Source organism: Equus przewalskii, chromosome 5 (genome assembly GCF_037783145.1).
Source record: "Equus przewalskii isolate Varuska chromosome 5, EquPr2, whole genome shotgun sequence".
Classification (NCBI taxonomy): domain Eukaryota; kingdom Metazoa; phylum Chordata; class Mammalia; order Perissodactyla; family Equidae; genus Equus; species Equus przewalskii.
In genome coordinates, this window is record NC_091835.1 from 61,908,609 (window position 1) to 61,922,041 (window position 13,433).

Genomic DNA, 13,433 nt, shown 5'->3' on the forward strand with positions numbered 1-13,433 from the left:
CTATTCTTGCAAATTCTCTGTAAACTTAGAAGTATTTCCACATAAAAAGTTAAAAAAATAAAACAAAAAAACAAACGCTTACATTTCTCAGTGCTTCGTAAATAGCTCTAAATGCTGGTTGCTTATCATCATGGTAAACACCTCTGTTCCCATGAAGAATAAAGATTCCTTCTTCTTCTGCTTCTTGGCAATTGCTTCCATATATACAATGATCTGGTCGATAATTCCATTGACACGGAAAGACAAAAAGGCTTTCTAGGTGAAGAAAGACAAAACAACGAAGTAAATAACCCTAATTTCACAGAGTTAACATTTGCAAAAACTTTAAAAACACAGCTCTTACACGATCAGATTTAAAATAGTGAAAAAGATGTCTGGCCTTTAGATCTCTTCCTACTGAGTCAATATTCAAGAAAAGTTTTACAGGCATGTCTTGGAGATGCTGCGGGTTCGGTTCCAGACCAACACAATAAAACGAATGAGTAAAGCGTGTCACAAATTTTTTGGTTTCCCAGTGCATATAAAAGTTGTTTTTACACTACACTGTAGCCTACTAAGTGTGCAAGAGCATTATGTCTACAAAACAACATATATACGTTAGTGAAAAAATACTTTATTGCTAAAAAATGCTAACCACCATTTGGGCCCTTCAGCAAGTTGTAATCTTTTTGCTGCTGGAAGGTCTTGTAAAAACGTAATATTTGTGTAGTGCAATAAAGCAAAGCACAATAAAACAAGGTATGCTTGTACTCTGTCTTAAACATAGTGATAACCATCAATATAAACCAAAATCAAATAAATACATTTCTTCATTTTTAACAAAATATTACTATGATTTTTTTTTTACAAATGCAAAGAATAAAAGAAATTTAAATGATTACCTGGATTGTGAAAAAATATGATATTCAACAGATCTTGATCACCCCATGTGATGTTTAGTTTGTATTTTTTAAGCAATGGCATAAGTATGTCTCCCCATCGTAGTCGCACAGTGGTCATGTCATTCTGTTGGTAAATACATTAAAAAGATCCTCAGCCTTCCAGGTTTGATATGGCAGCAAAATGACAGTTCCCATTCTTCCCTTAGCAATCACTACAGAGTGACAAGGAGAAAGGTACATTTTTGCTACAAAACCAAGTGACCCTAACGTAAACCTAGATGTAAGTAAGTCTGTCCGGTTGGAGTGGAGAAGGTAACAAAAGAACTGTGAAGGAGCACGTCAAAGTGATAAGACTAACAAACACTGGGAAAGAAAGGGAAACAGTAAGTAGTGATAGTCTCAGCACCGTGACTGTGACCTCACCTTAAATAGTTTTAGTTTTAGCACATATGTCATACGTCTAGACGTAGTGTCTGTGTCTCTGTCAGAGAGTTGTTGAGGATTAATATATAATAATAATAGATATATACTTGGCACATGGTACATACTCAAGTGTTAGCTATTAATTTTGTTACCATGATCACTATCATTCTTACAGTGATTTGCTAATCTTTTGTAATTGGCATCTTAAAGAGATCATCTGAAATTGATACATCAAAAATAGATACTTGGGGTCAGGCCAGCCCACTGTCACAGCAGTTAAGTTCGCACGTTCCGCTTCTCAGTGGCCCGGGGTTCACTAGTTTGGATCCTGGGTGCGGACATGGCACCGCTTGGCAAAAGCCATGCTGTGGTAGGTGTCCCACATATAAACTAGAGGAAGATGGGCACGGATGTTAGCTCAGGGCCAGTCTTCCTCAGCAAAAAGAGGAGGATTGGCAGTAGTTAGCTCAGGGCTAACCTTCTTCAAAAAAAAAAAAGACACTGAATTTCATCAGGTGCCTTTTCAGCCTCTATAGAATTGCTCCCACCTCATTATTTTAAAACTCAGCGTCAAATACCTAAGGAAACCACAGAGTTGAAAGAGAGCTCTGGATGTGTGCATCTGGGGTAAGAAGGCGTGGAGCTGAATACTAAGCCTTTTGGACATATTCGACTCAAACTCTCCGGACTTAAGCCAGTATTCCTCAAAGTGTAGCCTGCAGTGTGCTGATCAATGAATTTTTATATCCTCTACCAGATTAAGCGCAGAAATTAAGAGGAAGATTTAGAAACTTTTACAGCAATTTAACAGAATAATTTTATGTCTATTGAATCTAATATTTTTTCTAGTAACTTATTTATATCATTTTTACAGAAGTATCTGCTCATGACAGATTATATATTTTTAAAACATTGATCCTTCTCCATAGACAGTTTGAAAAACATTGTTACAAGCTGTTCTAGGATATATAATAAACTCGATGGGAGTATAAACAATCTATTCTTTAAGAAAGAAAAGCCAGAATTCCTGAAAAACTCTACGTATTTAAACTAAACATGATCTGTATAATTCTATTACCCTTGTGTGAAGTTTCTCAGAATGCAGTACACACAGTAATTATAAAATAATCAGAAATTTCCCCCCCCCAAAAAAATCTGGAAAATGACCGAAATAAGTTTTACTTAAGGAAATAAGAAAATACTTTATTGAATGATGAGTCACTGAGCATGTTAACTGAGTGTTCTCAGGATCTGAAAAGGAAAATTTGAATTGCACGAGGACAAAAACCAGCAATACAGTCAACAGATGGGGATATACATCTATTCCAAGAAACATATCTAGTCAAAGAAAAATCAATGAAAGACAAAAGGAAAGGTCTAGTGCAGACTTAGGAAAAAGTTAAAGGAGGTGAAAACCTTTTACAACTTAAAGGAAAAGTCCTGCTAGAAAAGTACTTGACAAGAAGCACTAACACTAGTAGTATTTGCTCATGACAGAACCTAGAATGTCCATGACAACCAATGAAAAACCGTGAAAAATGCGTTTAATAAAGAGGCTTTATATATAAAAGGAGTTCAAGTCAATAAGAAATAGAAAAGAACCAAGGAGACAAACGGTCAAAAGATGTGAACGAACAGCCATTCACCAAGGAAGAAACAGAAATGGTGAAAAATCACATGAAAAGATTTTCATCCACGCTGGTAGCACAGTCAGGGAAGTACAAGTTAAAATACATGAGATATTTTTCGGCCATATAACGACATCTTCATACTAGTACACACAAACAATAAAACCAAATCATCCATTCTGTGTAATATTACACACATTAAAAGTGTGATAGACTATGTGTACTGACATAAAAATCAGTCAATTATATATCTACCAAGTAAAAAAAGCAAGCTGAAGATATATACAAAGATCCTATACATAAGTAATAATGTACATGTATGTCTGTTTCAAAACACATTTTTTAAAGGGTCTGAAGAACATACAGCAAAGTTTATAACGTCATTTGGGCAAAGGAATGAAATTGGGGATAGTGGTGTGTGAAGGGGGGGAACCTGTCTTTTTACTCTACATACAATGACCTGTTTAAATTTTTATAAGCATGATTTAGTTAAAAAAAAATGTAGTTCTAATTTACTATTTTTAGCAAACCTACTACCAAAAAGCACATGTATTACATTAACATCAATTAGTTTCACTTTCAGAATTACATATGCTTTTGAAAATAGATGGACTCATTATCAGCCTATCTTACACATAAATATAAAACTGACAGCTGGCTGTTCATATTACGCTCCAACAATGCTAGAAAGTGGGAACTCACCAATTCCCAAAGATTAGTTACTCCACTCATCTCTGAAAAGTTCTATCCCTTTGGTAAGATGTCCATTACTATTCTGCTCTCATAAGCTGTATATACAACACAGTAAAAGTCCTCTAACACATACACCTTTCAAATACGTAAAAACAACCATCATGTCCACCTCATGGTAAGGTGTTCTCTTTCCCAATATTTTTCAATGATTTATTAATGGCCTGGTTTCTAAAACTTTTGTCTGTCTTCTGCTGTTAATTGAGTCTCTACTTTGTGCTGGACTCTGTGCTAAATATTTTGAATATGAAGTTGTACACTCTGCCCTCAATAGGTGGGGAAAATAGACAAAAATTACTTTACAAAGTAATATATAGCAGGATATGAACAGGGTACAGTAAATATACAAGGAAAGGATTCTCAAGATGCCTTATTTATATTCTTTGGGTTTTCTCCAATAAATAGAAAAGGTTAAGAAATATCCTCATTGGGATGCAACACTGCGAATACAATCACAACGAAAAATACAAAGCAACAGCTTAACAGGTATTGTATCATTGTCTATCAAGCATTATGAGAAACAAAGAACAAAAGAGCAGAATTTTTACTTTTTTAAGATATATAACTATAATACATCAGGTTGGAACTGAACAGTCATGAATGGTACGGACTGGGTGACAGCAAAGCAAACTAAGAATTTAAAATATGGCCATTATCCTAAATGGGGAGTCTTAGAGTTTTTCATGTGATAAGAACCATGGGGCAACATTCATGGATCTCTAGGAAACAGTTTGGGAAATTATTAGTAATTCAGTTATATCACTGGAGCTCTAAAATTTAAGATTGGTGCCAGAAATTGTAGAATTAGTAGGAAAAAACAAGGCAATGTTTGCTACAGATACAGCCTGGAAAACAATCAGGAAAAACAAAGAAAGATATATGAACAAAGGAATAAAAATCAAAAAAATGTGTGGAAACCTCTCAGCAATCATAATTATAATAGTTGGAAATAAAGCAAGTCTGCGTTGTTCCTACTAGACAAGAACAGGGTTGTCTGGAACACAGGGACGGTAGGTACGGAGGAAACTGTGCCTACTGAATTAATTCACTGTCATGCCTCTCGTAGTTTTCTCTACACAGAAGAACACAAAAGTTTGAAAGTTGAGAAATTATTTAATGTCCCTATCTGCATGTCTAGCACATCTAGCTGGTTTAGAACACGCCACAGACAAAAGAAGAAGGGGAGGGGAGAAAATGTTAACGCATTTAAGAATGACATTTAAATAAGTAAAAAGTAAGTAAAAAATAATCATAGATTTGAACCATACAGCTGTATTCTGAAATTTAAAAAAAAATCAAATAATGGTCTTACACTAAATTATCTCTGCAGTTCTTTGCAACACTAAACTTCTCATAATTCTATGAACTCCCAGTGAAGAGTTACTGAGAAGTCACATTATTCCTCAGCAGATAATCTTACAGCACCATCTTCTGGTATAATATTACTGTACATAGAGCCTAACAATAAGAAAAGGAAGAAAACTGATGGCATTACAACATCTGTTTTATTTAGTAAAACTTTATGGTACATGAAATTTCGAAATTCAAGATATATTAACAAGTGGGTAATTTAAGAAAGATGTTCACTGTTGAGCAAGAACACAGGTTACAATGCCCTCATTAATGCCTTCCACTGTGGGACACAAAACTGAAATGAAATCAAGGTTTCAGGAAGGTTCAGAAAATGGGAAAGCTAAAAAAAAAAAAAGCTAGGTTTACTAGATGTACAGAAGGTAAGAGTGATGGCAATGATCTGCCCGAAGACTGAAATGTCCGGGTGTGGCTGGTCATGGCTACAAACAGCACCGCTGCCTGTACCAAAGGTAAGCGGAGCAACTCTAAAGGAGGCGAAGATTTAAATCAGACACGCAGAAAAGGAGTAATAAACACTGGTGTAAATTCTGGCCCATCCGAAGCCGTAAGAAAACTATCTGACAAATATATATGCACACAAATATACATCAATAGTCAACTGTAAAAGACATAATATCCCCTGGTGTTTAATTTAGTCCTAACTAGATGTAGGGTTAAACAGTAAGTCTATGTTGGTGTTTCACAAGTCACTATTCTTAGCTAACATTTAAGGACTCATGTTGCACCACGCTCTATGCTAAGCATTTTAAATGGATCTCTTTTAAACTGACATTTTGGTAAGTCCATTTATTATCCCTGTTTTTCAGTTGAGAGAACTGACGTTTGAAAGTTACCTGGCTAGTGGTTAAATAGTGCACAGGTGTCAAAGCTAAACAAAAAGCCAAACAGTTTGACTCCAGAGCCCACAAACGGCAATGACTTAAAACTCAGCACATAAAACTCATTGATTGACATGGACTGGTAAACAGAACAACAGCTCATGTGTTCAGAATGCACAATCAGAGCATTTAAATGGACCAACTCTTCACCACAATTTGAGTGACGAGGAACATGCATGGTAGTTTTTTAAATTCACTTCCACTAGCACCAATGTTTACTTATGTGTTAGCCTCTGTTCTAACTCATTCAAGCCTCACAAAAGCCCCACGACATAGGTACTGTTATCCATCATCCTCATTTCTCACATGAGGAAACTGAAGCCCAGAGACGGGCAGAACCTACCCAAAGCCCCAGAGTTACTGAGCAAGGTCCATGGTTTGAACCAGGCCAACAGGCTCCAAAGTCTTAAACTCTTAACCACAACTCTCTGTTTCCCCCCAAGATACTCCATACTTTAGGTTCAAGTATTCTGGGGCTGCACAACTGCTCTGCAACAACAATCCAGGAAGACCATGCTCACTTAGTGCGTTGTTGTTTTACTTCACTGTCACGCCATCTAGTGTGACCCGCTCTAACGCTCTAATAAACAGAACACTAGGAACAAACTTTTCTTCAACTATTCTACATAACTGGAAAAATTCTGAATCATTCCCCCTTGTTTTCAATAAAACGAAACTAAATTGGAAACCAAACAATTTGGAGGGAAAAAAGGAGCACATTAACCAACCCCGAGTCAGTGACTTACCTTGAAATACTTCCTTCTCATTCTAGTCATGTTCATCAACATAACCCCAGAGTTCACTCCAGTCTTTCCGTAGTACGGGTGTCTGGCAAAGCGATTATACCATCCTATTCGAGGCTCTTCATGTTCTGGTGCCATGGCAGCAATTTGCGTGGAATTGAATTTCTTTAGTAAAGACCAAATATCATCAACGGGCCGTAAAAAAAGGATATCCGTGTCGACATACAATAGTGAGTCAACTTCTTTCAGGATTAACTATGAGGAGAGATATTCGAATTATTAACCATAATTTTATTTCTTTAATGTACAACATAAAAGAGGCTTTAATTACAAAAGATATACCTAAGAGCCAAGCTAATTTACAGTAATATTTAAAAGTAATTTTTCCTAAATCTGTCACTTCTTACAACAGCATATAGAGAGATACTATGCTAATCCTTATATTAATTTCTAGAAAAGAAAAGCTATGAAGACAAATCAGAACAAAAACTCAACACTAACAATTGGAAGAATAAATAAAATAGAAGCTATATTCAGGGAGGAAATGTTTTTCATCACAGAAAATAACATTTACTTAGGTGAATTTGTATTTCAAATCCTAATTTCCTGAGATCAATACAGAAATAAACCAAGGCAAATGAAGATCTTCTGAGCTTGTCCCCTCGGCCTGTAACACTAATGGTTGGCACCTTTATATCATTTCGGTCTCAACTCGTAAATGGTAGAACCAAAACTGGAACTCAGACCACCTAGCTCCAGAGTCCGTGCTCTTATTTCTGTGCTATTTCCCAAGTCAAAGAAAGCGTGCACTTAGCAAGGGTGAAGAGACAAGACTTGTCTTGGAAGAAAGACTGGCTATGTTGTTACTTTCTGGAAGACGTTAAATCTCCAACATGTGCCTTTCACAGGGATTTCTGAGGGTAATTTTTTACTTCTGCCTTACCCACCGACTTTAGAACTCAACTTCTGCAAATTTAAATTTACTGCCTATTCCCAGGGTGTTAGCAAGATTCAGTGATTAAGCTAACCTAAACCTTTTTAGTTAAGAATATGAGAATAAGAGCTTGATCCTCATTCTGATCCTTTTTCAAAACTGCTCCCTCCTGCAGCTAAAGTTAAGCCATCGCCTTAATGCACAGCTAGGAGGCCGAAATCACCCCATTCCCCCACCAGCTGATGCAACACGAGGCTGTGAAAAAAATCTGATGGTGGACCACAGAGCCTGAGTAAGGAAGGGTCACTTGTTCAAAGACTCCAATTAAAAGGATATGTGGCTATGTGTCTGGACGTTTCTCTCCGTTTTTTACAGGGGAGAAGAAACTGGGGAGAATTGTGTTTATAGCAACATTCTGCTTCTGTATCATGGTACATCATGTGTTGACAGATCACTGTATTCTTGGCAGACTAGGAAGATGTGCATAAAGCTCTAAGTTCACATTGGGAGCCACTGCCAACTGGAGATCAGACATAAGGTTAAACAATAACCACGTCACTGTTCTTCTGTGGTTCCTTTTAGGGGAAGAAGGAGATGGCACAGCTTACATTAGTTATTTTAATTCATCTATTTCAAAGGAAGAGAAACTCAGTAAAAAAATTTATCCCTTAGAAAAATAGAGCATCAATTTACTTAAATCTGGCTAAAAAGATGCAGAAGTAACAGTGAATTATGAGGACAATTCGACAGGCTTCAAGTATTTTACTTTAGTATTTAGAATTCCATTTAGGAATTTAACCAGATTACATCATTAAATGATCTGGCAAATTCTATATCACATCATCAACAATTAAACTTGTTAATAATGTAGAACAAAAAGGAAGAGAAATGGCTGTGACCTCATGTTTCTTTCATCACTCATTTTCAGTAACATATTTGTGTTTACTTAATGTCATATTGTGTTTGTTTAATGTCTGTCTCCCACCTCAGACAATAAGCTCTACAAAAACAAGAAACCTGGGGCCAGCCAGGTGGCACAGTGGTTAAGTGTGCATGTTCTGCTTTGGCGGCCCGGGGTTCGCCGGTTCGGATCCCAGGTGTGGACAAGGCACCACTTGGCAAGTCACACTGTGGAAGGCATCCTACATATAAAATAGAGGAAGATGGGCATGGATGTTAGCTCAGGGCTAGTCTTCCTCAGCAAAAAGAGGAGGATTGGCAGCAGATGTTAGCTCAGGGCTAATCTTCCTCAAAAAAAACCCAAAAAACAAAAAACAGGAAACCTGTCCATTTCTATACTCCCAACACTTAGTACAGATACTTGGGAGAAAATAGGCACTCAAAGACTAATTAAATGAATCTGACACTGCAACAATTCAACATAAAATTTTTTTTATAAAAGCCTCCATGAAGTACGTAAAACTTCTCAGGTTTTTTCCCAATCTTAATCCTTTATTTGTGTGCTCCTTACAATGGAAGAGAAGAGTGAGAAAGATCCTAGGATCCAAATTTTTTACACACAGCAACAAAGATACTGGTTAGGCAGACTCAGCTATCAAAATTATACCAACTTCAAATCTTACTGACATCATGGATTCAGTAAACTATATTCTTAATAAGCTAAGAATCGCCATAATCCACTTAATAATAACAAGTAACTGAAGTTTCTTTCCCATAATTTATATACTTTCTAGAAACTTGTGAGCTTCTTAAAATGAGTCTACTACCATTACTATTTTAATAGTAATTTGCATTACATTTACATTAACACTATAGTAGTCCTAACAACCACTGCGATTTTTAAAACTATGGGTGAAATCAATTTAAAATAGAAGAGGGAACCTTGCTTCTGAATATTTTTAGATTATAAAGAGATAATCAGGGCTTATCACTACCAGAGAACACCATCAAACAACAGCTCCACTGAATAAATGGTTCCCATCTCCCTTTGAGGTCATACGCCTTAAATTTTGTGTCTGTTAAAATACCAGTTAGAAAGAGCTAGCTTGGTTGGTACAGGACAGCAATGGTTATGTAAAGATGCAATCTACCACATTTCCCAATTTATGAATGTAGTCTGCAACCTGAAGGTGATACTGTCACTGCATTTCTTTTTTTAATTTTTTTTTTTTTTGAGGAAGATTAGCCCTGAGCTAACATCTGCTGCCAATCCTCCTCTTTTTGCTGAGGAAGACTGGTCCTGAGCTAACACCCATGCCCATCTTCCTCTACTTTCTATGTGGGACGCCTGCCACAGCATGGCTTGACAAGCAGTGCCATGTCCGCACCCAGGATCTGAACTGGTGAACCCCGGGCCACTGAAGCAGAACATGTGAACTTAACTGCTGCACCACCAGGCCGGCCCGACGGTCACTGCATTTCTGCTGGCAACAGACTTGGCTCCATTAAGATCTGACAACCTCTATTTCTTCTTAGAGATAAAACAGTTTATAGCAACTGGATAAATTATAATGTAAGATATAGTGTTTCAACAGAAATTATTTACATTTTTCATTTTTAACAGAGGTTTTTATTAGAGCTTTGATTTGTTCTACAGGAAGTTTTTTTCCCTTAACATTCAAAGGGAAAATCACACATGTGTGTTTATTTAACTGGATTTATATGTAACTCTTCATTAACTTGTGTGTAAAAGCAAGATTAAAAAAAAAGAACATTGGGGGAAAAAACTTACTGGCAAGAACAATCTCTGGGAAGCACATGGTTTAAAGAGTTTTTTCCACTCCACTGCATTCTCACTTGGAAAAGTTATTGGGTATAATGAATAATTAAATGTTTGCAGAAATGACCAGCTGTCGAGCTAAAAAAAAAAAATAAGAACTCAGTTCAGATTTGTTTCAATTTTTTCTGTAAAATCATAAACCAACAGGTTATGAAACAAAAAAGGCTAAAAAATATTATACATTTTATGCTGTACACAGTTAAGAGAAAGTCAGATTCTTCTTTCCAACATTTTGTTTTCATTCAAAACTTTAAAATGATAGTAATATGCCAGAAAGACTCCACCCTTTAGATCTGAGGCACAATAAAGTTATAAAGATATCCATCACAAAATCAGGGCGTTGACAGAGCCTTGCGAGTTGTCCATCCCCCTCAACTTTATCTGATGTACAAATCCTCCAATCCCCAGACAAATGAAACTCAGAAAAATTAAGCACTAATTTCATCCCCATAGGATGTATGACGGAGAAAATGTTGACATTCCAAGTCAGACCAATATGAAACTGATTAGAAAATATTTATCCATCTATGTGGTTTTAATATGCATGGCTATTCCTGATAATAAAATATTCTAATAAATATACATCCAATGCCAATTTTTTTTTCTACTTTTTTTTTTTTAAGATTTTATTTTTTTCCTTTTTATTCCTATACATAGTTGTATACTCTTCATTGTGGGTCCTCCTAGTTGTGGCATGTGGGACGCTGCCTCAGTGTGGTTTGATGAGCAGTGCCATGTCTGCGCCCAGGATTCAAACCAACGAAACGCTGGGCCACCTGCAGCAGAGCACGCGAACTTAACCACTCGGCCACGGGGCCAGCCCCCAATGCCAATTTTTAAAAAATCATTACAAAAAGGAAAATAGATCTGAAAATCTATAATGAACACATTTCCTCTTTGGTGTCCTGAATGCATTTCAAGATACTGAAATGTTTCAAATTGAGTTAAGTATTACCTATCAAGGTTGCTCCAACAGAATTGTTGATTCAAGTTTCTTACAGAGCATTTGCAAATTATTTATAGGGGGAGAAAAGACGAAGTAGTTTATGTAACAGACTGAAGATGTCCTTCTTTTTGCATTATTACTGTGTTCAAGCAATTTTTAAAACCATTAGTGCCTTCTGCCATAGTTTAAGGCACTATCTTTACTTCCAACACTCTGCTTTGAAGTCTCTGGTAATTAGTTTAATACACTAGCATGTTAGTTTCCCTGTGCAATTTATAAATCACGTAAAGATCCTTTCAATATCAATTTCAAAATGAAATCTTAGTCACTTTTTATTTAACACTAGTAGTTAATCATCTTGTTTGCAGTAAAAGCATATTCCACAAATATTTGACACTCTTTCATCACAAGCAAAACCAAAGATTCTTAGAGTTGACTACGAGAGCTAAACTGAGTTTACCATATAGTATATAGTACACAAGCAGGAACTCGGCCAGATTTGAATACAACACAGAGGATGCATATAAGATGAAGCTATAAATTTATTTTACTTTTTTATTACATTTTCAAAGGTTTCCACAGTTAGTAGCAATCTGTTGCTATTCTCTGAACTGTTAAGACAGATTAATTCATCAGTTAATATTTTAGAAAACAATCCAGATTAAGAGATCAAGACCACAAAAGTACATTTAAAAAATACAGATACTAGAAATATTTTTAAATAGTTAAAACTTTATACCTCTAGGAATCAAGGATTTTGGCAGAAAACTAAAAGACTTGAGGCCCCAAGTTGTATTTTTCACTCAATATGCAAAATGAACTAATGATGAAAAATCATGAAATACACTTTTTTTCCTGCTGTTAGACCAAGCATAAAAATTCAATTCAGTTTCAAAGGTTAATTTAGTGTAGACAGAGACAGAGATGGGCGGAGATAGTCATTATCACCATTTTTACCACCAATCTCAGAACAAAAGGTAGTGAGATTTGAGATTTCAGGTGAATTTTCTTTTTCTTATGCGTTCTCTCCCTTGTATCTGTTCTCCTCTTCTTGCATGGTATTTTTTTTTTTTTTTTTGATCTTAAGGAGGTTACGTGGCTGCCCTGATTAAAGGGTATATTTTCAACTCTCACAGCTAGGTATGGTCACATGACTAAGTTCAGACCAATGAAATACTGGCAGGAATGTCACGTGCAACCTCTGGAAAGTGCCCTTAGAAGGAAGGAGGGGATTGCCCTTCTTCAGTCCTTCCTCCTTCACATGGGCTAGAATAAGGGTGTGATGGCTGGAGCATGATTAGCCATCTTGGATCATGAGGTAGAAGCCTTATGTTAAAGATGGCTCAGCCACAAGAAAGAAGTCAGACTCTCTGAAGACGTGGAGTTGTCACATACCTCAGACTGCCTACTTTTATGTGAAAGAGAAATAAACTTCTATCTTATTTAAGCCACTGTTATTTTGCATTTTCTGCCATTACAGCCAAATTAATTGTAACTAATACCAACCAAATAAAGAACTTTGTTTTATTAGAGCAAGAAGCCACTTCCCTCCATATTGTCAATCAAGAATTCCCTCCCCTCAAAAGAGAATTAAAACCTTTGTGCACACTCTGGTTGAGATACTCGCAAGCCAAGGAGAGGAAAAAAATTAAATCATAGGACTTCTCAGTCAAAACATCCTGGAACTACAGTCAGTAAAACAAAACCTCCAAGCTTGGCAAAGGACTTTAAGTAGCCCACTCCTTTTCAAAAACAAACCTTCCTCTTAGATCCTAGATCTGGACTCTTCAGATTGAAGTGGTAGCAGAGAGCACTTCCCACTCTAGGAGGGCAGAGTTACAGAATAAATATTTTTGCTCAACGCAGGAATGAAATAACATTCTGTTATAGCATACCATTAAACTGTCAGCTCTACGGTCTTGACTAAGTCTCAGATACTTACTGTGCCTTTAAAACTATCATGTAGTTGATCTTCTGCAAAAATATGGAACTGAAGAGGCTTGATGCTGAAAATTAGAGCTGACTTCAACATGGTTATAGTTTCTTCCAGTCTTTCACCACAGGCAACTACAGCTAGGTGCATTCTCTCAACGGGCTGTATTTTCAGATTGTACCTAATAAAAAAGAAAACCACAT

General features: G+C 36.4%; 1 protein-coding gene across 2 annotated transcripts in view; it reads right to left on the bottom strand.

Moving 5' to 3' along the window:
• Window positions 1-13,433, bottom strand: part of GXYLT1 (glucoside xylosyltransferase 1) — a 46,321-nt gene that overhangs the window by 14,001 nt on the left and 18,887 nt on the right. For both annotated transcript variants that reach the window (XM_070621040.1, XM_070621041.1), the window contains 5 exons: window positions 13,240-13,411; window positions 10,304-10,429; window positions 6,681-6,932; window positions 882-1,005; window positions 83-255 (listed from right to left, as the gene is read on the bottom strand). In XM_070621040.1, the coding sequence (XP_070477141.1) occupies window positions 83-255; window positions 882-1,005; window positions 6,681-6,932; window positions 10,304-10,429; window positions 13,240-13,411 (847 nt within the window). The remainder of the gene's footprint in view (window positions 1-82; window positions 256-881; window positions 1,006-6,680; window positions 6,933-10,303; window positions 10,430-13,239; window positions 13,412-13,433) is intronic.